Source organism: Trichechus manatus, unplaced genomic scaffold (genome assembly GCF_000243295.1).
Source record: "Trichechus manatus latirostris isolate Lorelei unplaced genomic scaffold, TriManLat1.0 scaffold00005, whole genome shotgun sequence".
NCBI classification, from domain to species: Eukaryota; Metazoa; Chordata; class Mammalia; order Sirenia; family Trichechidae; genus Trichechus; species Trichechus manatus.
Window position 1 is genome coordinate 5,703,890 of NW_004443941.1, and position 26,316 is coordinate 5,730,205.

Genomic DNA, 26,316 nt, shown 5'->3' on the forward strand with positions numbered 1-26,316 from the left:
AGTTAAAGTAGGCTAAAAGTCCAAATTCAGGGCGTCAGCTCCAGGGGAAGGCTTTCTCTCTCTGTCAGCCTTCTCATCCATGTTGCCCTGGACTAGGAGCTTCTCTGTGCAGGGACCCTGGGTCCAAAGGACACACTCTGCTCCCAGTACTGCTTTCTTGTTGGTATGAGGTCCACTCAGATGGACTGGGAGAATGGTTCGCCTAAAGCAGAGGGAGCAGACTTGCTGTCCTAGTGGGTCTGGAAGGTGGAGCTGAAGCCCAGGGCCAACAGGTCTCCACTCAGAATCTGGAGAGTGTGGCCAATACCTAGAGTCTGGAGGGCAGGGCTATTGTGTGAATGGTCTCAGAGAACAGAGAATTATTTTCAAGCCTTGAGGGCTAATGTAATGTGTTCTGCTAACTTGCTTGGTGCCTGTTATTCCTTCTTTCCCTGCAATTTCTCCCATTTGTAATGGAAATGTCTAGCTTGTGTCTGTTCTGCCATTGTACCTTTGGAAGCAGATAACTTGTAGTCTAGATTTCACAGATAAAGCGGAGTTCTCCCACCTGGAGACACATCGCTGATTCCATTGAACTGGACGCTAAGAATGCCGTCTGGCCACTTTGGGCTCCTTATGCCGCTGGATCAACGGGTAAAGAAGGGAGTTTCCATACTGGCTGGTGTGATTGATCCTGATTACCAAGAGGAAACTGGATTGATATTACATAATGGAGGTAAAGAAGAGTATGTCTGGAATGCTGGCGATCCTTTAGGGTGTCTCTTAGTACTACCATGTCCTGTGATTAAAGTCAATGGAAAACTGCAGCAACCCAATTCTGACATGACTACTAATGGCCCAGACCCTTCAGGAATGAAGGTTTGGGTCACCCAACCAGGCAAAGAACCACAACCAGCTGAGGTGCTTGCTGAGGGCAAAGGGAATACGGAATGGGTGGTAGAGGTCAGCAAAAATGAGGGAAATCCTCAATGAGATGGACTGACACAGTAGCCACAACAATGGACTCAAACACACCAATGATCATGAAGATGGCACAGGACCAGGCAAGGCTTCATTCTGTTATACAGGGTGTCGCCATGAGTCAGAGAAAGACACCAATGATCATGAACATGGCGCAGGACCAGGCAAGGTTTCATTCTGTGATACAGGGGGTCGCCATGAGTCAGAGCTGACTCGATGGCAGCTACCAATAACAACATTACTGAACAATAGAAGTCCTTAAGACTGTCAGTTTTCAGCTATTTCTGGGATCCTTTCTCTGACTGTTGTTTGTTCTGTATTTCTAGTCTGATCACTTTCCATATAGGACGAGACAGAATTCTATAGGAGCCACATAGGTACCAATCATCACATTGCACTGGGTCCCAACATTAGCCTAGTCATTCTTCCCCTTAGGTTCCACCCATATGGCCATGACAAATTGAACAGCGTTCAGAACATCTGATTGCTTGCACAATGTTGGCAAGGCACAGCACGTGGTGTGAGTCTGCTGCTGCTCCTGTCTTCTAAGCGGGGCATCAGCACCTGGGTCAGGTCGTTAGAGCAGTAAATACAGGAGTAGAAATGTGGACATTAACCCACACACTGGGAACGTTTTAAGGGAAGGAAGAGGAACTGACTGACAGTGCTCTCAGTCACCTGACGATACCAAATTGCTGCCAGTGAGCTCCTGGGATAATTTGAAAGCTATGAACGAACAAGAGGACAGAGGAAAAACCGCGAGTCAGTTCTCTCCGTTAGCCTGCCTAGAATTTTAACTATCAAATGGAGCCAATTTGAATTCTCTTGTTTTTAAATCTTTTCTCAAGTCCTCGTCTTCCTCTGTGAGCTGAATACACTTCAATAGAAATACCAATTTGGGGTTTGGAACATGGAACACCATGTATTCATTAATCATGAGACTTGGCTGCCATTTGCACCATGCTCCCCCGTAGGAGCTGAAGAAACTTTACTCAAGATAAAAGAAATTAGGCTCTCTGCTGTGAGCTGAAGAAAGGATCCTGGGGAGGAAAAACATCAGTGTATATTGTCCGAAAAGGTGTCTTCATATAAAAGCCTCATCTTAAAATTTTAGAAATAGTTGACCATTCGAGAAGAAAACTATGTATGAAATGACCTACTATAGGAAGAAATGAGTCAGGTAAATTTTAATCTAATAACTAAATGTCTCTTTCACTGTAAATGCAAATTAACTGCCTTAAACATATATAGAATTTATTTACTCCAAATTTAAAATGAAAGATTACCCAGATAAGGCAATATAGGAGGAAAGCAACAAACATAGTGTAGGGCAGTGTTGTTGTTTTCATTTTGTTTGGCTTATAATGTGGCTGATTTAGTATTCCCTTATTGCCGCTCTGAGGCTTGATAGTTATTTGATAAAAGCAGCCTGACAGGGACATTTTTAAATTCTTGGATGTACTTATTTATACCACAGCTCATTCAAAAAGTGCTGCCTCGTGTGCTTACAAAAAGAAGAGATTATTAAATTATTACAAGAAAACAGTGATCAAGAAATAGCAGGCATGCAAATATGCTAACCGTGGTGGTCAATGTTGTTTATGTGACTGAACTTTTAACTTGGCTTTGGACTTCTTGATGGCTGGACAAAAGGCCAACAGATTAAACACACCAAATGAAAGAAGAGGAAAGGACCTCACTACCTTCTCACTGAGGCAAAAATTTCCCAATTATAAATTTTAGATTAAATTTTTCATTTGGAATTGGATCTAAGAAATCCTGTTTGAGCAATGGGCATTATGCAAACACTATTTTCTTAACTATTTGTGCCACCCAGAGACTTCTAAATTCTCTAGTAATTGGGCCAAAGCAATCTAAAACTACAATGAGGTACTAGTTTGCACCAATCAGATTGGCAAAAATTTGTAAAAGGCCGTACATACCAAATGTTGAGGGTATGTTCAAATGGATCTCTTTGATGTTCTGCTGGTAAGTAGGCACTACTACTCTGGAGGGCAATTTGGCAATATCGTGTAGTTGAAGATGTTCACACTCAGCTGTCGTTGTTGTTAGGTGCCGTCAAGTGCATTCCGACTCACAGTGACTCTGTGTACAACAGAACAAACACTGCTGGGTCCTGCACCGTCCTCACAATCATTGTTATGCTTAAGCCGATTGTTGCAGCCACTGTGTCAATCCATTTCATTGAGTGTCTTCCTTTTTTGATGACTCTCTAGTTTACCAAGCATGATGTCTTTCCCCAGTGACTGATCCTTCCTGACAACATGTCCAAAGTACATGAGACATAGTCTCACCATCGTTGCTTCTAAAGAGCATTCTGGCTGTACTTTTTCCTAGACAGATTTGTTCATTCTTTTGGAAGCCCATGGTATATTCAATATTCTTCTCCAACACCACAATTCAAAGGCGTCAATTCTTCTTTGGTCTTTCTTGTTCAACGTCCAGCTTTCACATGCATATGAGGCAACTGAAAACACCATGGCTTGGGTCAGGCGCATCTTAGTCTTCAAGGTGACATCTTTGCTTTTCAACACTTGAAAGAAGTCTTTTGCAGCAGATTCGCCCAGTGCAATGCATCTTTTGTTTTCCTGACTGCTGCTTCCATGGGTATTGATTGTGGATCCAAGTAAAATGAAATCCTTGACCACTTCTATCTTTTTTCCATTTATCATGATGTTGCTTATTGTTCCAGTTGTGAGGATTCTGTTTTCTTTATGTTGAGGTGCAATTCATACTGACGGCTGTGGTCTTTGATCTTCATCAGTAAGTGCTTCAAGTCCTCTTTGCTTTCAGCAAGCAAGGTTGTGTCATCTGCATATCACAGGTTGTTACTGAGTCTTCCCTCAATAACCATTTTGCCACCAGAAACCCCTAAATCCACAAAGCTCTATTAAAATTTTCAGTCCAATTTTATTCTTGGAAACTCTAAAATTTCTAGGATTCTTTCACTTTTCTTCCCAAAGGCACGCTTATCCACACCGCCTGGGCCCACTGTCTTTCTCTCCCTCCATCACCTCCTCACCTATCCTCAGTCCCCAGCAAAGCTTGGTTTTAGAGATTTGCTCCTCATTCTCCCTGTTTCATTGCCACAAAATGTCTACCTTTTCTGTTGAGGTTCTACCTCAGCGTTGTTTCTTACACTCTCTCTAATGTATTGAAAAATGGAGGGGTTAGAAGAAGAGTGGCAAAGTGGACAGACAGTAAACAAGCAACATCCATGGAAGCAGCAGTCAAGAAATCAGCTAACGTACTGCACTGGGTAAATCTGCTGCAAAAGATCTCGTTACAGTGTTGAAAAGCAAAGATGTCACTTTGATGACTAAGGTGTGCCTGACCCAAGCCATGGTCTTTTCAATAGCCTCTTATGCATGTGAAAGCATGAAAAAGGAAGACAGAAGAAGAATTAATTCAAATTGTGGTGCTGGTAAAGAATATTGACTATACCATGGACTGCAAGAGGAATGGACAAATCAGTCATAGAATAAATACAACCAGAATCCTCCTTAGAGACAAGGATGGCAAGACTTTGTCTTGGTTACTTTAGACATGTCATCAGGAAAGACCAATTGCTAGAAAAAGGCATCATGTTTGGTAAAGTAGAGGGTCAATGAAAAGGAAACAACCCTCAGTGAGATGGATTAACACAATAGCTACAACAGACTCAAACATACCAATGATCATGAAGATGGCTCAGGACTTGGTACATTTCGTTCTGCTATAAATAAGGCTGTCGTGAGTCAGAGCCGACTTGATGGTAACCGGGAACAACAAATAAGCAAAAGAAATGAGAAAGGCTGCGAAGCCCCACCTGCTGATTTCTTTTCATTCCATTACATAAAGATAATACAGAACCTCTCTTTTCTGACAATAGTTAGATAAAGGGAACAGCTGTTTCAAAGACAGTCCTTGTTCTTTGCAATAAAATTAAGCCATTATCAGACAGAAGAATATTTATCCTCAAATTTTCTACGTTAGGAGATCATGTATTCAATCTTTATCATTTAAAGTGTAAAATTTTATCAAGTACACTTTCAAGCAGTCACTAACAGAATCCCAAATCAAACTGGTTTAAAACAATAAGGAAACTTTTAATCTGGTCTATTTGGGAGTCCAGGAGTACAGTGGACTTCAGGCTATATACAGTCAGATCTTCTCTTCTATTCTCTTGGCTCTACCATTTCTGTCTGTATCTTTCTACTCAGGATGACTTCTCTAAAGGCAGTCAAAATGGCTGCCAGCAACAGACAATTTTTTCCTCAATCACATTCAACAAAAGAGAGAAAAAAAACCTCTCCCCTAATCATAGAATAAAATTTCTTCATCAGGGTCTATATCGGCCAAGTTACATCATGGGGTCACCATTGGACCATAGGACCTCCAGGTGCTATTGGGCTTAAGATTGGGCTCTAAAACAATCATTAGCAAGTAGGATAGGATTACCAGTGTAGGTTTTGACTCTAGATCTTAAAGCAATTGAGACTCAGCTCTGGAGTTGGAAGCATCGTCCCATGATTCTGCTGGGCTGTGTGGAAGAGGGCGGTGTTTCTAAAGAAAAAGGAGGACTCTTTTAGGAAGAAGGAAGGGAAAATGAATCTTGGTTAGCCAGCCATTATGTTCACTACTGAACGGAAGAGGGCTACAATGAGCTGGAGGGTGGTGGTGGTTAAAAAAAAAAAAGAAGTCCTAGAGATTTATCTGGCCTGTCAAATCCATTTCTGCCTAACCTAGATCCTTGCAGAGGGAAAACACAAAAAATTTTTAAGGTCTTCCTGAAATGTTAGATTAAGCTCATGCATCTTGGGCCATACCCAGTCTTGGTCCATAGACTCAAAGGCCAGACACATAGACTCCTAATGCTGCTGTAAAACTACATTCCTGGTTAGAATACGTACCTGTTGCCATGGCGATTATGATGTGATGCGTTATATGCTGTCACTTCAGAGCAGGAGCTAGAAAACTAAAACGACTGGGCGAGGAAAGGGAAGCCTGTTTGGAAATAAGGCCAAATGGAGTGAAAGCTCGGCCATCAAAACCCTGCAACACGCAATTACGTGAGAGGCCTTTGTGTTTTAAGAAGACGTGCTTGAATATCACTGACATGGAGACTATAGTTCATTTACGATTTATCTTTACTTCCAAATGGCCTTGAAGTAGCTTTCAGCGTTAAAACTCATATTGTTGTTGTTAGCTTCTGTCGAATCAGCCCCTGACTTACTGATTACACCTTGAACAATGGAAAAAACCGCCGCCTAGTCCTGCGCCAGCCGCTACACATAAAGTCTCCACTCGAGACAGGTGGGGGCTGTGCAGGAGATGCGTTGGCCGGGAATGCGATCTGCGTTTCCCACGTGGAAGGTGAAGGACAACTAAAAAAATCGCTAGAAAAAGGATCAAGGGAAGGCTGAAGGAAAAGGGTAGAGTGAGGGCAACGAAGCTCTGGGAACTTTCAGACTTTAAAAAACCATCTTCTTCATTTGGAGAAAATGTTTTGGGCTTAAACTCACTAATTTGGTTTTCAACAATGCTCTTTTTGCTACATAGCCAGTGTATTAAGTTTTGTTTTTTTTTAACACTAAAATTTTATTTTCAAGATGTAAAATTAAATCTTTTAATGGATGCAATATATAGCATATATCCAAGAATATTGGCTGTACTTTTTCTGAAGTCCTCTGATTCTAAGTGAGAATATCAGAATAGGCACATGTTCTTTTCTGTGTTAAGTTTCTGCTTCTGCTTCATGATCTTGGCTTGTTTCCAATGCTGGGTGATTCTCAGTTGTATACTTGCCTTAGTACTGGAATTTCCTTATTAGTCAGCTGTGTTTATCTTACAACTTGTTTGTAGAAGAAGCAGGACGTGCTGCTGAGCTAGGAGGAGGCTTCAGTCTCTCTAAAGTGAGCGTAACCAAAACCCATTGCCGTTGACTTGATTCTGAGCCATAGAAACCCTATAGGACAGAGTAGAACTGCCCCATAGGGTTTCCAAGGAGCAGTTGGTGGATTCGAACCACCAACCTTTTGGTTAGCAGCCTGAGCTCTTAACCACTGAGCCACAAGTGGGACGAATTTATGGATAGGCTCTGCCAGTAGCTAACGGTCTGGGCACAGGAGATCCCTTCTCCTCTGGGTGTTACCACCTCCCAGGACTTTGCCCTGCTTCTCCAGTTCAAATACGATCACTCTCTGCTTAGGCCTGGGAGAAATTCTCTCTTTTTTTCTCTATCTGATAAAAGGAGAGAGAGGTTATATGGTGGTGTCAGTGTCTGGCTACTCAGTTACCCAGGGCCCATGCAATCCACGTATCTAACTCTTCCTTGTTTAGAGCGCCTTTGCAGTCATTCCTCTTTTTCCAACAATCCCCTCCATTGTGGTTTTGAATTATGGGTACATTCTACCTCTGTTTTCTTTTTTTCAGGAATTCCTCTTTATTGCTGCTCCATAAAGCACACCGTTTCTTACGTTCTAATGGGATTATTTATTTACTAAAGTATTTATTTACTACTACTAATAAATTATTATTTATTTATTTACTAAAATATCTTTTCAATCATACTTAGGGTTTGAGGCAAGAGGAAGAAGTCATAGCTGGTACTCAGTTCGCCATTTTGAAACGGAAGTCTTTATTCTCAAATGTTTTCTCAGTGACATCAAAAAGACCAAAAACAAATACAGAATTAAGTCTGTAAAACATACTGTCCCTATATGAGAATCAGTCTGATGTCCCTTTTCCCTCCATTCTCACAATTACCATCTGTCATTGGTTATGACAAAGTATGTGGTAGGATGAATCACGTATAAAGAAACCATTTGAAATAAGTACCTGCATAGCCAGACTTTATGGGGTTCGTCTTATTTTATTTTATTTTGGTTTATTGTTGTAGTTTAAGTGAAACTCTACATTTTCAGTTAGTTTCTCATGCAAAAATTTATACATACATTGTTATGTGACCCTAATTGCTCTCCCCATACTGGGACAGCACACTCCTCCTTTCCACCCGATTTCCCGTGTCTGTTCAACCAGCTCCTCACCGTCTCTGCCTTCCCATCTCACCTCCGGACAGAAGCTGCCTGTTTGGTCTCATGTTTTATGTGGTTGTAGACAGACCCTTCAGCTCTGATGGGATACCCTCTCTGAAGGCGGTGTTAACATCGAGTCAATTCTGACTCATGGCGACCTCATGTGTCACAGAGCACAACTGCTCCATAGGGTTTTCTTGGCTGAAATCTTAATGGAAACAGATTTTCAGGCCTTCTCTTCCACAGTACTGCTGAATGGGTTCGAGCCTCCAACCTTTAGGTTAGCAGTTGAGCTCACACCCTTGCTCCAACTAGGGACCTTCCTCCAGCATACTGGAATAAATTGCAGCAGCCCACTGGTCTAGGCACCTATGTCTTGGATGACTGGTCAGTATTCCTTGTGGGCTGTAGAGAGCATTGAACTTTGGAATTAGAGAGGCATTAGGGAGCCTTTCAACAACTCTGCAAGTTGGATGTTACCTCCATCTTGCATGTGAGAAAACCGAGGCTCAGCGAGGCTAGGTCATTAAAATTCAGAGATCTAATTATACAGAGAGTCAAATGCCAAAGTTGATGGTGCAAAGTCTGCCTCTCCAAAGTCAAACTGCCTTTATTCAATGCTGATGCATAAGACAGCGTCCTTCACGATAGCTGCAGCCCAATATGACAGCTGTAACGGCTATGCTTATTCTCTAATTGCCACACAAAAAAAGGTCTCTTCATAAGATGAGGTTGAATCATACAAAACTGCTGTCTTTATAGGTCAAAATGGTCAAATGTTGGAATTTACTATGATTTAACCTAATAACCAAAAATGAAGCAAAAAACCAAACCTGTTGCCATTGACTTGATTCTGACTCATAATGACCCTATCGGACAGAGTAGAACTGCCCCATAGAGTTTTAAAGGAGCGGCTGGTGGATTTGAACCCGCTGATCTTTCGTTAGCAGTGAATGCTTTTAACCACTGCACCGCCAGGGCCCCAATATAACCTAATACAGTGTCCTTTAATTGTGTAATGGGGTGGAGAAACTGTTATTCTCTTAGAAGCCAATATAGGAATTGCTCATAGAAGTGTTTTGCACTTGTTGGGAATCAACCTGGATAAGCCAGCTTGAGGTGGGCAGATCTTTGCAGGAATGGATACCAAGCTATTCAACAGAGAAATCGGTTTGCCCCTGCGGTGGAGGCAATAGGAATGCTTATCACAAGAGTGCAAACTATGGACATTAGCGGAAGTCATTAGGAGGCAGTCCTAGCCAGATGTCAAAGACAAAGGAAGCACCAGCCGACATCCAAGAGACTACTGCTCATGTACGTCTTGAGAGTAAGCACAAGTCAGGGACCAGGGCCAAGTGTATGTATATGGCAATGACAGTCATTCTTTAAAGGTTCATCAGCTCAAACTATAGTCAGGACTGTGAGAATTTTACAAGACGTCCCATAAGTTGATTTGCATTTTCTACAGTGCCTTGAGCATGAGCTAGAAAGGTAAAAGACCTTCATTTGAAAAGCTTGGAGTCTGATCATCAGTCTATCAACTTCAAGGCTGGTAAAAATATTCTCCCAAGATATGTAAATTAACCCTTGTCCCAGGGAAAATGAGATCATAAACTGTTAAAGTGGCCACCTGAGAGAATGACGCTGTTCACTGTGATGGATGAGTGTGTTGAGCAGTAGCAAGATTCAGGCCCTGGGCTGTCGGTGTGCTCTGTCATTTAATGCTGACTAAGGGTAGGAAGCCTCATTACAGTCTTATTAACTTTTCAAAGAAGTGTGCGTTACCTGTGTGTGTGTGTGTGTGTGTGTGTGTGTGTGTGTTTCCTATTGATGTTCTCAGGTCTTGGACATGTGTCTACATTCTACCTTTCCCTATTGGGAAGTGTGTAAGCTTCTTAAATACAGAAGGCAGGTTTTCCATTTCTTTAGCACGCATTAGCTTTTCAGTATATTTCCTTTTGATGCTGGTTTTAATAATAATAGCAACAATTCGATAACAATAATTGAATTAAATTAAAAAACAAGTGAACATTTTATAACTCAAAACTAATATTAAAATTCTTACGTATCACTCTAAATTTTAAACTGCTTTATAATGGAGAACAATGTGAAGTGAAGACTCCCTGGATGTTACATTTTTTTACCTGTTGTTTGTTGTCGTGCTGTCGAGTGGATTCCGACTCACAGCAATCCCACAGGGCAAAGGAGAACTGCCCCACAGGGTTTCCTAGGCTATAATCTTCATGGAGATAGCCAGGTCTTTTCTCCCATGGACCGGCTGGTGCGTTCGAACCTCCAACTTTTCAGTTCGCACCCGAGTGCTTTAACCATTGCACCACCAGGGCTCACAGTTAAAAACCTGCCTTTGTTTTATACTTAAAATAACGAATCACCTGTATCACTGTCGTTACCACCATCACACAGGAGCATTCCGATATCCAGTGACTATTAGAAATGTACTCAATTTAGAAAAACAGTTTGAAGAAGGAGAAGGAAAAAAAAAAAAACCAGCGAGATTAAATATTTATTACCGTTGTTAAGGTGAACACGTATACTTGATATTCAATTTTATGCAGAACTTTAAAAAAATAGTTTTAATACAGTATCAAAATTTACACAAGTATTTTGTCAAAAGACCAGTGTTCCTTCTACTAGCTTCTGCAGGCTCTGCTGCAGGCACAAACTCTTGTTTTAAATGTCTTCCGAGTATAGGAATACAACAATTTAAGGATGAAGCTTTTCTGCAAGAGAAACTGTAAAGATAGCAAGCATTTTTCTTTTACAGAGTAATAACATTTAAAAAATAGATAACATTTTAAAAGAAAGACTGGCTTAAGAGGCAACCCAATGACAATAGAGAGATATTTCCAGAGTAAATTAATTCATAAATATTTTCTGAGAACAGAGGGCTGATTTCTCATCACAGAAATGTGTTTTGAAAGTATAATAAAATTCCTTTACATTCTTCCACCAATGATAATACGTTTGGTAATAAGCCCATTCTAAAAAACAACATCAACAACAACAGAGAATATATGCTATGGATCAAATCTCAGTAATCTAGAAGAAACTTGAACACTGGGAATTGTTGCATTCCTACTTGGATAATTTTTAATCTACAGTAAAAACTCAACAGCATTCTGTCATAGGCTTGCACATTCATACAAGAAGCTATCATTGCATTTGGATAAACACAAAATACCTATCATAGCATTTCCAATACACACAGTTTAGTATTATATATATTTATATACCAAAAATAAGAAATAAACTAAGCAAAGCTAGCACGCCTTTTTTCAAACCTCAAGCAATCTGAACAAGAGCTTTTAGCCTCAATAATGAAGGACATGCGTTAGTTTCCTAAAACGCTAGATAGCTGCAGTAGGCAAGGAAAGCTTCTATCATAAACGCAGTGCAATATTTTAAAGTTTACACAAAGTTTATTAAATGTAACAGCATGTCTAGAAACTAAATTGTAGAAATTGACATCTCACAGTTGGAAACATTTAAAAAAATTATGTTTGCTTATTTTTTAGTTGAAATTGTTAATATTAACATCAGTGGGTACATTGAATGAATCCAGAGGTTCGTATGTCCTCAAGATGTGTCTTTATAAGCGTATTCATCAAAATTAAAATAAAATAAAATATATATTTATTCTGATCACTTGAAATAAATGGTACTCTGTGATAAGCACTGTAGACAGTCTTGCTACTCTTCTAGCTGGTAAGGGGGAATTTATGTGGTATTTTTAGCACCTCAAAAGTCAAAACAATACGAAAACCCAGAAACCCAACCTTATCCTGCACCCAAATTAATTATGCATCAGGAAGTACTATTTTGTTGACTGAAATTTGGGAAGCTGGAAGAAATTCGTTCTTATCATCAACACAACATGGTAGAAACTCCCACCGTTATATGCAGTGAGTCAAATCTATCAAAATTACTGAGGTTCCACTGGACTCTCCCTACCATGCAGGATTCCTAGTTAGGAACTGGGGAGTCAGAACTTTTTAATTCTAATGAACATATTGGCAAGAAAATGGTGATTTTCAAATCTACGTTGAGATCGATGGTTGTGGACATTGAAGTGAGAGATGCAAAATACCAGCTTGATAGGAAAAGTTGACTAACAGTTTTAGAGGGGAACTATGTGCAATGTACAATCACTCCACGTTATTTCATGAGTCCGGGTTTGTGGAAGTCCACCCTTTCCTTCTTTCTCTTTTTTTGATCTCTCTCTGGCAGTGACGATCTCGTGTTTGAAGGCGAGCGCTTCTCACATTGGTCCTTTGTACTGGTTTCCTGACAAATGTTGCCTAATTCCAGGACACGAACCTGCAGCATCGCCAAGTTTCTTCCACACAACCTTAAAAAAAAGAATAAAAATGAGCATCTTAATTGTCCCCTTCCACAAAGAGACATGTGATATGCTGGGAGACGCGTGATATGCTTTTTTTGGGGAAAGCTATGCAAAAGGCACATGAAGACAAGGGACAACATATGAGTGTGCAAATGCAAACAAAGTAACATGTGACGGCAAGCTTCTGGGTCACAAGACCTGCTCAAGACACGGGACCGCCATGCTTTATAAGCAACCAGGGTCAAAATTAATGAGTGATGCACCAACGTCCCCTAGTTAGGTTGTTGTTGTTGCTGTCAATTCCAACTCAGAGCGACCCTATAGGATGGAGTCGCACTGCCCCATAGGGTCTCCAAGGGGCCACTGGTGGATTCGAACTGTCGACCTTTTGGTTAGCAGCCGAGCTCTTAACCACTGTGCCACCAGGGCTCCCTAGTGGCTCTCAACTCTGGCTGCACACTAGGCATTAGGGAATTCTTCAGTACTAAATGCCAACCTCAGAGACTCTGGTTCCATTGGTGGAGACAGGACCTTAGCATCTGTATTTTTCAAAAGCTCCCAAGGTAACCTAGTGTGGTGTGTGTGGCCAGGATTAAACACCCCTGAGGGAGCTCATCCTGGTTCCTCTATTTTAGGTCTACAACAAGAGAAATCAAAGTGCTCAGTGTACTGTGGAAAATGAAGGAGCTTTTGTCCTCAAGCTAAAGTTCAGTCCTGGGTGGGCAGCATTAGGGCCACTAGTCAATTCTGAAAGGGACGCTGGCTTTCCCTAAGTGGGGGGCTTCCAGTCATCATAAATCTTAACCACCAAACATTATGCACTCACAGATTTCCAAAATGGAGAGAGCCCAAAGGCAGGGCAAAGATAAGTACAGAGTCAGGGATCATTGAAAGAGATACAATAGCAGCATGCGAAAAACTGGACCATTTTAGAGAGGAAATAGAAAGAGATAAGATAAATAATAAAAGGGTAAAAGTAAAACCATTGACCTCATCAAGGATATACCAATATACTAACATTAATTGGAACACACGTGTGCGAGCAAACACACACACACACACACACACACACACACACACACACACACAGAGCTACATCCCTAACCCTTATGGAATGTTCCACTATAAGAATTATGTTCAAATTGAATAGTTCCATCAAAATTTGCACTGCTCTAACATGAACACAAAACTAGTTGGTTCATTAATTTTTCATAGACTTTTTTGTTTGTTTTTGCCTTTAAATACAGGGGGATACACCAGGGAAACCCGAAACTACTTAGAGTAATAAAGTAAGAAAGCAGGATTCTTGTCTACCTGCATTTCTAGGCCAACTGAACTTTTAGTTTCTACATTTCAGCAGACACCACTATGGGTAGAGATGTTCTGGTACATTTGAGGGGAGTTGTAATTATGGTTCTTGAATACTACAGTTCTTAAATACATATCAACGGACAGCTCAAGCTGTACACAAGGGAGTTGGAAAGGCCTCATTCTTTGGTAAATTGAATGTGGAGAGGTACAAAGACTGAATCAGGAAGCCAACGAATGCTCAGGACTTTCCCTTTCTAGTCCTTAAATGGTATCTATAACTATATCTACCCAGGATGCTTTGAGTGTGGTCTGGTCTACAAGCGAAGGATGAACTCAAAGGCCTCCCAAGGATCACAGGCACACAACATTGGATGGTTACAACTCAAAAGTACAATTGCTCTTCCAGTATTCAACTATTATATTCCATGGGCCTTAAACCACATATTATGTGGTAAAAGAAAACTCTTACAGAAGACAGAACTCCAGAACAACCAAATGACACCAAAGTGGCATTGTGACTTGTTGACTAAAAAAAGCACAATAGGCTGTCCCTGAGATTGTGGTTGAAATGACCAGTCAAGTGTCTCAACGGTCCTCAGGGCATATGTAAGAGTCAAACAGCCAAACCTAATGGAAGTGTTACTACAAATAGATGTATTATTTCATAGAGGGCAGTGTATTTGCTTCTGTAGCACAGTTTGGGAAGAGAATAAAAGCACCTCATGCTTACTAACCAACATGATGGTGTTGTGGGTAACAAGTCTTTTCATCTTATAAATGTCAATAATGTATCTCCAGGAGGAACACCAGAATCCACGGCAAAACTTCTGTTATCCTGAGATCAACGTGAGTCTTAGAGCCTCTCTCACATCACGGGGTGCACTACATTTCTGGGTCATTGCTATGAAAACATAGTGTTCCTCTAGCATTGACTAAGGCTTCAGAATCTTAGCTAGTTTCTATTTCTAAGAAATTAGCTCCCTACGAAACTACACCGCAGTCTGCATTTTTCTTTATTCTCCAAGATTCACTATTTTCGATGTTCATATAATTCATATTGGTGACATCACTTTTATTGTAAATCAACACTTCTTTCTCTTGACTTTTAAGTAGCTTCCAAATGTAAGGGTGTGAAGCATGAGATTTGGGTTGGCTGGCATCTTTTCCTCAAATTCTGCAGACCGAAGATGAAAGCGGACAGTTAGAAAGGGTGCCCTGGAGAACGTTTAGAGGTAAACAATCAGGGCAAGCTTCTGGCTTTTTGGAAATACCGTATACAGGGAAAACAACAGCTGCAGTACTGCCTGGGGTCTTCTGCAGCCTTCTTTTGGAAATACAGGCAAATAAACAGATCAGCATAAAATTAATCAAGACCTGGGTCTCTTTTGTGACTAATAAATAAATTTTCTAACATCTAGAAATCTTCCATCTAAAAAGAAAGAAAAACAATTCCGACACAATGGAGAGGGGGCCCCCCTCTAAGAACCAGTGTTTTTCGTTATTTAGGAATGACAGTGGAAGCCTCCAGGTATACCTGACTTGGGAAAGTGGAAAGAGCTGGTCCTAACAGAAGAGCTGGGTAGACTCCTGACTTCACTTTCCATTAGTGAACAATTTGAGCAAGTAACTTGAACTTTTCTGGATCTTAGTTTCTTTAACAGAAAATGTGGGTATTGGGGTTGCTACCCAGGGGTTCATATCTGAATCGCCCATGGTCTGGGGTGGAACCATGCCTCTGAATTACTAAGGAGCTCCATACTCTACTCTGAAGGACTCCCGAGGGATGACTTCCATGCTGCCTCCCAGTTCTCCAGTTCCTATGGTCTGAAATTCATTCTCATTGCAGATCCAACAGACGAGAAGCAGTAGACATTCTTAAGGATGTGGCTCAAATTTTTGAATTAATCTGAGGGAAATATTCACACTGAAAACCACCAGGACGGGTTCGAAAGCTACAGAAGGTAAACAGTGGTGCATTTAGAAAATTATGATATCTAGAACTAATGACCTTTTGAAAACAGGCAAAAACAGATATGCAGGAAAGGAAAACAACTTGGAAAGGGTTGCAAAAAAAAAAGGCAGCAACAACACAACAAGAAAAAGACCATATAACTGTCTCCCTAAACCAAAAACCCAAGCCCGTGGCCGTCAAGTCGATTTCGACTCATAGTGACCCTATAGGACAGAGAAGAACTGCCCCAAAGGGTTTCCAAAGAGCAGCTGGTAGATTTGAACTGCTGACCTCTTGGTTAGCAGCCTAAGCTCTTGCCCACTGTGCCACCAGCACATATAAAATGCCCAGGGGACTTATTAAGTAACATTTACTAGATTCCAAGAACACCTTGAGGAGGCATATAAGTAAACGTCTGAGGATATCTGGCCTTAACAGACTTAAAGCGGAAGGGTATTTCTAAGCAATTTTGAAATCATAAGGGAGGAAAAAATATGAGGATAAAAGTACAATATAAAGCCAATTAAAACCAATGCTTAATATGCTCTGCCATGATTTCTTGCATTTAACAAATGGTTTCCTCTACAGTATTCCAATTTAGCTCTTTAATAAGCTTCACAAATCTTATTATTCTTGATTAAATGATGCATCCTATGTATATTACTCAAATAATTAAAATTTATTCAGGGATTAAGAATAAAATCCAAATCACATTAATGATTACATATATATGCATCATAAAAATAACAGGTCAGAGTTTTACTGTGTTCCCCCCTGACTTCCGGAATATGCATTTGTTTGTCTGATCATCGCTTAGGTTCATACGTATTGATCTCACCTTTCTGTTTTTTAAATCTGCATCAACCACTGACAGGTAAAGATAATACTTTGCACGACATGAAGCCCATATAGCACCTATGAAGGGCAAAGTAAGTATTATCTATGAAGGTGGTGATTGTTTTTCAAGTATAGTTAAAAATTAATCTGACAAAGGCCGTGTGTGGTTGTATCATAGGTTTTTAAACAATCACATTTAAGGAATTTTTTAAAAATATGCACGAGAAACCCATTTACCAAAATGGGTACCGTGACATTTTAGATGATACGTTTAATATTTAGAAACTTTCATAGATCTTTCTGGAATACAGAATTGGCAGATCATCTATGACCTGAATATTTTATAACATGTTATTGTGCTTAACAAAACCGCAATAAAATATACTAAAGATAAAAACAAAGGTAAATGGCTTATTTTCATAGAAAAATGTAAAGGCATTTGGCTGGCATTTTAAAAAGCAGGCATTTGAAAAGCAGTGACTTAGCTATGATGAGGCTTCAACACAGAATACACAAGGAAGCACATTAAAACTTACATTGCACATTTCTCTGACTATAGCTTTTTCTGTCTCACTAAGGTCATGTTCATACTCTTTACCCTGCTGACAATCTATAGTTTCCTGAACATCCAAGACCTGGATTTGTTGAAAAAGAAAAGCAAATTTCACATGGGAAAAAAAAAAAAGTTAGTTATGAATAAGACCATCAAGGAGCTCCACATGTAAAAGCTACAGTTCTCTCCGTGTCTGCATATCAGTGGATGAGTACACGGCAACATCGTTGAAATAGCTGATTGCTCTTGAAACCTATGTGGGATCAATTCTACATGATTTTCAAATGCCCATTCATATGCAGTCTATTGTATCTCTAACAGTCAATCGAAGCATTAGCGTCGAAAATAATTAGATGCATTTAGTTAATTTGGTCATTAAGATAACCTGAGAGTGTCAACCACGTAGAGGCAGGTGGTAGCTTTCGCTCCACTGTAATGATGTGCGATATAATTAATTATATGCCAAACGGTCCAAATGATATGTAGACATGGCCTGTAGAAAAGATAACTGAAATAGATGATGGTGACAAGTGAAATCAGTCAGAACCCAGTAATATGTACATAACAATGCTGGTTAACATTAACCAAGGAACTAAGAAAGGAATACAGAGATAGATCTTATAGAGAAGCACTGGACTCCTTGTAGTGAAACTATCTGAGCAATTCCTTTCAATATTTTTCATTAGAGCAGAGTGTTTGGGGTGGAGATGCTTTTAAGCTATTTTAGAGACCTATGTTTCCACTTCCGTGAAGTATCGCTAAATCAGCTGGACATAATATCCCTTTAACAATATCTGTAGCGTTTTCACGTTGTAACTTTCTATAGCACAAAAAGGGACAGCTTTGGCTTTGACTGGTGTTTGCTATTTTTCTCTATAGGCATCAGTTTATAAACCAAGCCATTAATGTAGCATATGAAACCTACCGCTTTTTCCTAAAAACTCCTATAGAATCCACACTGACCTGTGACACTGCTGATCTACTTGGTTCTGGTCAACACTGATGGCCATATCTAGATGTATCCCCTGATCACTGGCACCAATTAACAGATGAGCCAAAATCAATGACTTGAGCATGGGGGCCCTTCCTCTCAAGTTCTGAGATACTGAGACTCGACATTGGCATTTGCTAGACTTGAACTCTTGTGAATAATCGAATGCATACACAACTCTCCTATTAATTCAAAACTCCTAGCCAGTACTGCCATATATACACTGCTTCTGTTTAAGGTAGGGTATGGCAGCAGTAAATGAAAGCCCAGCTCTGGTGCTCACCACAGATTCTATACATACTCAGAGGAAATTATGGACTATGCTCAGTGAATATTCATAGAGAACTTAAAGAGCTCCTCCAACAAGCTCATTTGCCTACAAATTTGATTTATAATGCACCTCAGAGAAGTGTATTTCAACTCAGTTAATTTCTACTAAATGAAGTGAAGCTCCAATTAATATTTCTCGTGAATTTTAAAGCAAGAAAAATGTGGTGTTATCACAAGTGGGCTAATTTCTCATGCTGATTTACAACATCCCTGCCCCCGAAACCACCACGATAGGGTTTATTAAAGCCTGGCGTTTTCTCTGGAATCCACCAGAAGATGAGAAACTTTGCTGAGACATTGTTCTGATTCTTCCTTTCAGAAGAGAAAATCCTCATGTCATAAATCAGCTCTAGATCGGTAGCTGTTAACAAAAAACTTACGGAATGGCCACGTTTTTGTTTTTACATTCAGATCTTCTTAAGTCGCATGTCCCATAGACGATATCTGCGCATGTTTCTGTTTCACGACCCAGTTAACGCAGGGAAGCAAACACACTCTGCATTCAGGAGCCTCCAGTTACCCAAGACAGATGTTTGAGTGGTGCAGTATCACCCACATGCCAGCCAAGTAAACTTAAGTGTTCTGACTATAACCTAATATCTCACTCTCGTGGGGTAAAATTTTATGGGAAAATTAGAGAACAAATCAAGAGAAAATCGAGGAGTTCTTCCTCGCCCTTCCCTTCCTTTTAGGCCATACTAAGAGCTTAATTGAGAAATTTGGGAAAGACTGCAATGTGGCTCACGAAGCTGATCTGATTCAAACTGCACCTGCCACTTAATAAGGCAACAGGCCGAAACGACCTTCAAACAGTTTGGAAAGTAGGTCAGTGCGTTGCTTTTGGAGTAGGTGCAGACTCTATCATCCCACAGGAGTGAAGCCAAACTCGGGTGCATTTTCTGTTTCTAAAAGGCTGTTCGGAGAGCTAGCACTTGGTCTCTGCTAAGTCCATCCCAACACTGTTGCTGGGAGCATGATGTCTGTCAGTCCATCAGCCAGCACCCGCCGGATGCAGGGGGGCGCCCCTCAGGCTGGCGTGCCTTCCCTCGAATTGCCCACGCTGTGAACTAACCCATCCAAGGCAGGAATGGCCAAGGGCACTGCCACTGACCACTAGGAGGGTTCTGATTCCCTCATCAGCAATCAGTCTATGTTTTGACACACGCTAAAGCAAAACGTAATCAGGGAGCTAAATCTTATGCTAACAACCAAATCATCTCAAAATCAAATAAACATTTCCAAGTTCTCACCTACTTCCATGCTTTATGCAGGCCACAGAAAGGGCATCTCTTCATTCTGAAAATAAATCACTCTGAAGCCGAAACAATACTGAGAAAAGTGTTGAAACTCATGTGCCAAAAGTGAGCCTGAAGCACTTTACCTACTTTACGGCTCCGAAGGGGTTGATCAAGGCTGCATTCTAGGAATCAGACATGTATTTGAGGGTCAGTATTTCATATGTTGGAACTGATACAATTTCAAGGAACTGTCAGTATTTTACAGATGATTTTCAGTGCCTGGTCAGTTTCTCCTCTTAGATAAATACTTATCTTGGTTAATTATCATGAATTTTATCTATGTTGTTTATTATTTACTTGTTTGGAAAGCTCATTATTGGTAAATAAAGTAGGCAAATGATACGTGTCAGCCAAACCTTTGTTCAAGTTACTGCAGAATCTGAAGTAGAAGTTAAAAATAAATTAGCTTTATGTATAAAACCATATATTGATTTTCTAATACTCTATAAAGAAACATTAACTGGAGCTTTAATATTCAATGTCTATTTAGGGGGGAAAGGGTGATTTTTGTTTATTTCAATTTTTCTTTTAGTAAGTTGCACAGAGCATTGTAATTGTATAAAGAAAGAAAAATACAATATCCTTCCTTATTGTGGCCAGTATCCTCCCTGATTAACTCCCTATATTTGAAGACATCTGTGCTACAGACATTGCACATAAAATACCTTATAACGATATTTTACACATATGGATATACATGCACATCAGACTGCTACTTCGATGCAGAGAGATATGAATCACAGTACTCAAAACAAAATGATAGAATTAGAAATTCAACCATAAGTAATTGAAGCCCATATTTGCTTTTAAAAAAAATGAAAATCATACTTCAAAAATTAAGATAAAAAAGTTACGCCATAAGGGGTCAACAAAACAACAAAAAGTATCTATGATTAAAGCAAGGCTGTGAGGACCACCAGACTACAGAAGCAAGCCACAACACAACTCAAGTCCCAGATACATGGTTGTACCCATTTGGTTACCTTAAGAGAATGTACCACGGGTTCAGGCTGCTGAGAAGGGGTGGTATGTCCACTGAAGCTAGCTGGAGAGTTGGCTGAACTGTTACTCCCATCAGCCCCTGATGGCAACCTAAAGGAACCCTTAGTAGAAAATCAACAACTTTGTTATTAAAACAAAAGTCGTTTATAACTACACAGATGTCATTCAATATTCAAGTTCACTGCCAAATGAAAATCAGCCATTTTGTTGATTTTTTTTCTAAAATGGTCTATTCTAAGAAGCTATTGACCTGTTAATTGGAAGCCACTTGCTGCTCGCATGACCAGCAAGAGAACATAACCAAGAGCCATCTCTGTGCATGACCAACTGTCATCTCTTGTTTACCGAAGACAGCAATGTTCCCCAAGGAATGGCCATTAAGAACATTTCGAGAATGATTTTTGAAACTTAAAGATACTCAAGAGTAGGGAATTCATGAGTTACTCCACAGCTGAGTTAAACACGCTCGCTCAGCAAACAAGCCAAATGCCATATTCCATATGTCCCAGAAAATGCAGACACAGCACATTCTTGCATTGGAGAAACCATGTCTGTTACTAAAGCCTTCTTCGAGGGAAAGACATACAGTGGAGTATGCTGGCATATTTTCCAAAGATATTTAACAAAGCACAACAGCCTCTTTAAAAAAGGCTTTTATTTTCTTGTCTTTTTAGAACTGAAAAAATAAGTCCCAAATAATATATTTACAGTTTTGTGGACTTACAACTTAATTACTGAGCAATTATAGAGTCTGGGCGTGATTCATCTGACCTGTGAGGACCACAGCCACCCATCCAGGCACTGGAAATTTCCCCCAGCGGTCTGCACTTTTTCTAGGTGCTGCTTGGGGGAAGACTAACAGTCAGCAAAGAAAAAGAGCAGCAGTTATCTGCCTCCCAGAAAAAGCAGTCCAGGTGAGTTTTCCAAGCCTGTTCTTATGGAGATCATTACACTCTTAGAAGGCCTAAGAGATTTTAATTTCTGCTCATCAACAAATCTACAGGGGTTTGTTTTTAAATGTCTGAGGTAACACTAATAGATTAGTAACTGCTCCATTTAAGCAGATCCTATGAATCTAATCCCCTGAGAAGGACGCACTGGAGGTGTATCAGGTGTAACTCACGAAGGCACGACAAAGTCACTTATTTGCCCAGTGTCTACAAGAGAGCTTCCATGTTGTGCGTTTCAGGGAGGGGAGGCAGAAGCTGTGGACATTAATAGTTACAAGTATGGGCTAGCTGTAAACCAGGCTATTTGTAGAGAAACTGCCCATTCCCCTTTATTTTTTACAAAGTTTATTGAATTATTATCCAATTTGGAATATTTTCTCCTTCCTCTAATCACTGTCATGTCTTCCTACGTTCCTGAAGGCTCCCCTTGTCATCCCCCAAGGCTGCTGAGGCCACATTCTTTTCCTTGCTCTAGGATTGTACAGTTGAATCAGGTCCTGTCCCACCCTCACCAGCTAACAGGGAGAGGAAGCGGGGGAATATTGCATTTAAATGACCTCTCCAGATTCTCTCTTCCATTGCCACTGATAATTAAATGAACAGCAGACAGTGACACAGGACTGGCAATTACTAACAGCCCGCCTTGTTCTGGAAAAAAAAATCATTTTAGGACATTTACCTTCCTCCATTTTTAGCTCAGTTCAAATCAAACACAAGAAACCCATACAAATACTAGCAGGGAAACTATACAAAGTTTAATGGTGGTTAAGGGGTGCAGCTGCCTTAACCCCGCAATCATTGTCATTCTTTTGCTCCGCAGAGATCAACCGGTTCCAAAACCAAGGTGTTATAGAGGAAGCTATTCCTCCCTGAATGACTCCGGTCCTCTCCCGTTTCCTCATCCCACTGGAACCACCCGTATGAACTCTTCTGAAAGGCTTCCGAGTTTATGCAGACTTCACTTCAAACTTCTCATTGGGGACCCACCATTGGAGTGCCATCATTCCTCTGACTGGTGATCCAATTTAGCAGACAACAACCCTTCCCCCAGGGGTCTACCCCCTTCCAGTTCTTCCTTTCAAACCCTTTTCTGACCAGCTCTTCTGTTTCAAAGAACTGGTGAAATGGTAGATGTATCAACACTAGCACGCTTTTGCTTGATCGTGGGCCTATATCTTTTAGGGCATCTTGGTTTACGGGAATTGCTAAAATCAATGACAAATAGCCTGCCTACACCAAACCATCTGGGCAATTTAGCATTGTTTTAAGTTAAGGGGAGCCCTGTGGCTCAGTGGTTAAGAACTGGGATGCTAACCATAAAGATCGGCAGTTCAAATCCACCAGCCGCTCTTTGGAAACCCTATAGGGCTGTTCTACTCTGTCCTATAGAGTTGCTGTGAGTTAGAATGGACTCACGGCAAAGGTTTAAGTTAAGGAGAATTCTGTTCTGTTCATATTGATTTAGAAACCAACAAAAATGAAAAAAAAAAATCTTTTATTACAAGAGTTTCCTTAAAAGAAAGAAGAAAACAGACTACAGTAAGATCAAGGTTCCTATTTTATGTGGTTTTGTGAAGTCGCAAAGGTCACCTAAGGCCTGACAAAGTTGTACACACCAACAGGCACTAGATAATCTTCTCGATCGTAACACCCGAATCAGGTACCTCACTATATTACATCTCATTTAGTTACTGCATATAAAAAGTTAGTTGTCCGAGTGCTTAGGAGAATCATACCAATAATTAGAGAATTATCTAGGCTCAATTCATATGTATTCTCTGTCGACTAACACATTTTCACTGAACTCTTTTTAAAAATACTCTACTGAGTGAAATGCCAGTAAAACAATTGAAGTTTACTTCTATAAGATTAATCTTGCTTATTTAAATTGTACTTGGCTGGCTCAGGAGACAAGGATTTTTTTAAAAAAGAAAAATCTTAATAAAATTGGAAGTGCAATCCCCAACCTCAGAGTTGCTTGTTTTCAAGCCATAATGATCCCATAATGGATGCACCACCTCATGGGCACTGGTCAATTTTAAAGAGCAAGAAATAATTTTTTGGGCTGGCCTAGGGACATCTGCTGGTGTTAACAATCCATTTTTAAGGCCATTATCGTTATCCGTTACCATCAATTCGTACTCATAACGACCCTATAGGGCAGAGTAGAATCGCCCCATGGGGTTTCCAAGGAGCAGCTGGTGGATTCGAACTGCCAAGCTTTTGGTTAGCAGCTGAGCTTTTAACTACTGCGCCACCAGGGCTCCATTTTAAACTCATTTTAAACCCACTGGCCTTTTGGGTACCTTTTGTTTTGTTCAGGTGTTACTCCATTTTTACCATTAGTTCCAGAAAAAGAACCCTGAAGAAGACAGTTCAGTAGGTAAGGACTTCCCCATCCTCCCTCCCCAGACAGAGACACGTCAGCAACTTTCTTTCATGTGTATGTGGACGTGTTCTCCATCCCCAATACAACTTTTCCTCCAGCAGTAGAAGCCACCTGGCTCGGCACAAGCAAATGCAGCCAGCTGACTCGTCTTCACTCACCGGCAGAGTGGGCAGGCATCGTCCTACTCCTCGGCACCCTTGCCACCACTGCAAGACTCGCCGGGCTCGGGGCCCCCAGCCTTTCTCCATATTTGAGCTGTCTCTAGTTGGAGGTTGCCTTCTATTCTGTGGGGCCTTATATTTGGAACAATACGGTACAATCACTCAGAAAAATACTGTTTCCCATGTCTCAAGAAAGCAGACAGAACAAGAAGCTTAATGAAATGATCCACAGTGACCACAATGACAAGCTGTAACATGCACCTGTAGCTATGGAAAAAATGGAAATCATCCGAAGTCCTGTATATTAGAGCTAAGACTGAATAATTTTAAAAAGTTTTTTGGCAAAAGTATAACTACATTCTCAAATTATCAAAAAGAGGTAGACGATAAAATAAAAATTACAGGAAAAATATGAAGCTATTTAAACAACTTTACTTGTGAGTTTTACCTGTAAAAAAAAAAAAAGACAATTACCTTAACTACTCCAGGTATTTTAAACTGTATAACTTCAAATTTTAACAGAAAGTATTCAAACTGCAATTGGGAGCGCTAATGTCCTTTTGTGAAAGTAGGGTGGATATATTCAATAACACTCAAATCAATACTGCATCAAATTCTCAGCAAAATATCTGCAGACTGAAGACTGTGGTAATGAGCCGAGTCAGCACTGCATTAGAATAAGTATCCTACATAGAATATAGACATAATTATCAAACTTTCTATTAATCAGTTAACTCCCAAATTTTGTACTCATTGAAACTAGAGACATCACATAACTGAAGTAAATAGAAAATACGAAAAAAAAAAATCCCTTTCAACTTTCTCCATGACCAGACTGTGTAATTCTATAAAAAATGATCAGAAGCAAAACAAACTCATTTGAACATTATTTTCTCTCCCTACCTGCCACTGGAGACCTTTAACTAAGAATAGTTAAAGATATAAGAAGCTAAAAAATATTTATTTCCAAGAAATAAGAAAATATATTTATGGAAAAAATCACAAAAAGGCCTAAAAATTCCACTATCTAAATGTTGAGATTATTTTTAGGAGACTGAACATCAGTACATAATATTTTAGTTCTCATCACTTCATCTTCCCTGGAAGTACGTGCCCTATTGCTAATTTAAAAAAAAAACCCACTGCAGTCAAGTCGATTCCGACTCATAGAGATCCTATAGGACAGAGTAGAACGGCCCCATAGAGTTTCCAAAGAGCGCCTGGTAGATTCAAACTGCTGGCCTTTTGGTTAGCAACCGTAGCTCTTAACCACTGTGCCACCAGGGTTTCCACTGCTAAGAGTACTTGCCTTATTTCCCCTCTTCTCTAACTTCTAGAGGCTCAACAATAAAGAAAACGTACCATGGTCTTAAGGAAGCAAAGAGGAGCAATGATGACCAGTGGTTGGTACTCATAAAACTCTTTCCAGAATCTATTAAATCAGCACCAGTTGCCTATCAAATAAGTAAGTCACACATACTCTATTGCTTACATAAAATAGAGAAAATTATATATTTGCACTTAGGCCATAATGATAATTTCATCTGCACAACTTTGATTTACACATTGCTCTTCTGGTAATTATTTCATGTGCCAATGTCTTGTCTTATTTATTTCCAGCATTAAAAAAAATTATATCCAACAATTTATACTATGGTTGATGGCTTAAAATTCACCTTCTGTCCCAATCTGCATAGTTCTACTTAGGAGCGGATCATTAATGCGTAATGCAAATTTTATAGTTAATTTTATAATTACTTTAACAAATAAGAAGGTCTCACTTCCAGTTTGTTTCCCTCCATGACTAACACATCTCTCAGAGCTTATGCTTTCTACATTGAACAATGGAGGAAAGCATAGGCATCCCTACTTCCATTTTCTCTTAATGTGTAGTGAGGAGAAAGCTCAATGCCTCTCCACTGTGCCAAAGCTTTTAGCATACCCATGAAATCTAAGGTAGCAACTACAACTACTCAAGAAACCTGCCAGAAAGAGCAGTAATTTATCTACTATTTACAGAACGCACAGTTTTAAAAAAAAAAATGAAAATGTGTCCTGAAAGAAGTTTTGTCTTCTACACTAGGATAATGGAAGATGGACATATTGCACTTCTCTTTGAAATATATATATATATAAAAACCAAACCAAACCTGTTGCCATCGAGTTGATTCCAACTCATAGCG

General features: G+C 40.0%; 1 protein-coding gene across 6 annotated transcripts in view; it reads right to left on the reverse strand.

Annotated features, from left to right (window-relative positions):
• Positions 1-12,276: 12,276 nt before the first annotated feature.
• The window catches only part of CCDC85A (coiled-coil domain containing 85A), a 230,143-nt gene continuing 216,103 nt past the window's right edge, over positions 12,277-26,316 (reverse strand). The window contains exons 5-8 of one of the 6 annotated variants that reach the window (XM_023735001.1): positions 24,131-24,265; positions 20,615-20,734; positions 16,996-17,094; positions 12,277-12,366 (exon numbers count right to left, since the gene is read on the reverse strand). In XM_023735001.1, the coding sequence (XP_023590769.1) occupies positions 12,277-12,366; positions 16,996-17,094; positions 20,615-20,734; positions 24,131-24,265 (444 nt within the window). The remainder of the gene's footprint in view (positions 12,367-16,995; positions 17,095-20,614; positions 20,735-24,130; positions 24,266-26,316) is intronic. The other 5 variants (XM_023735004.1, XM_004369446.2, XM_023735012.1 and 2 more) reach the window with 5 other exon arrangements.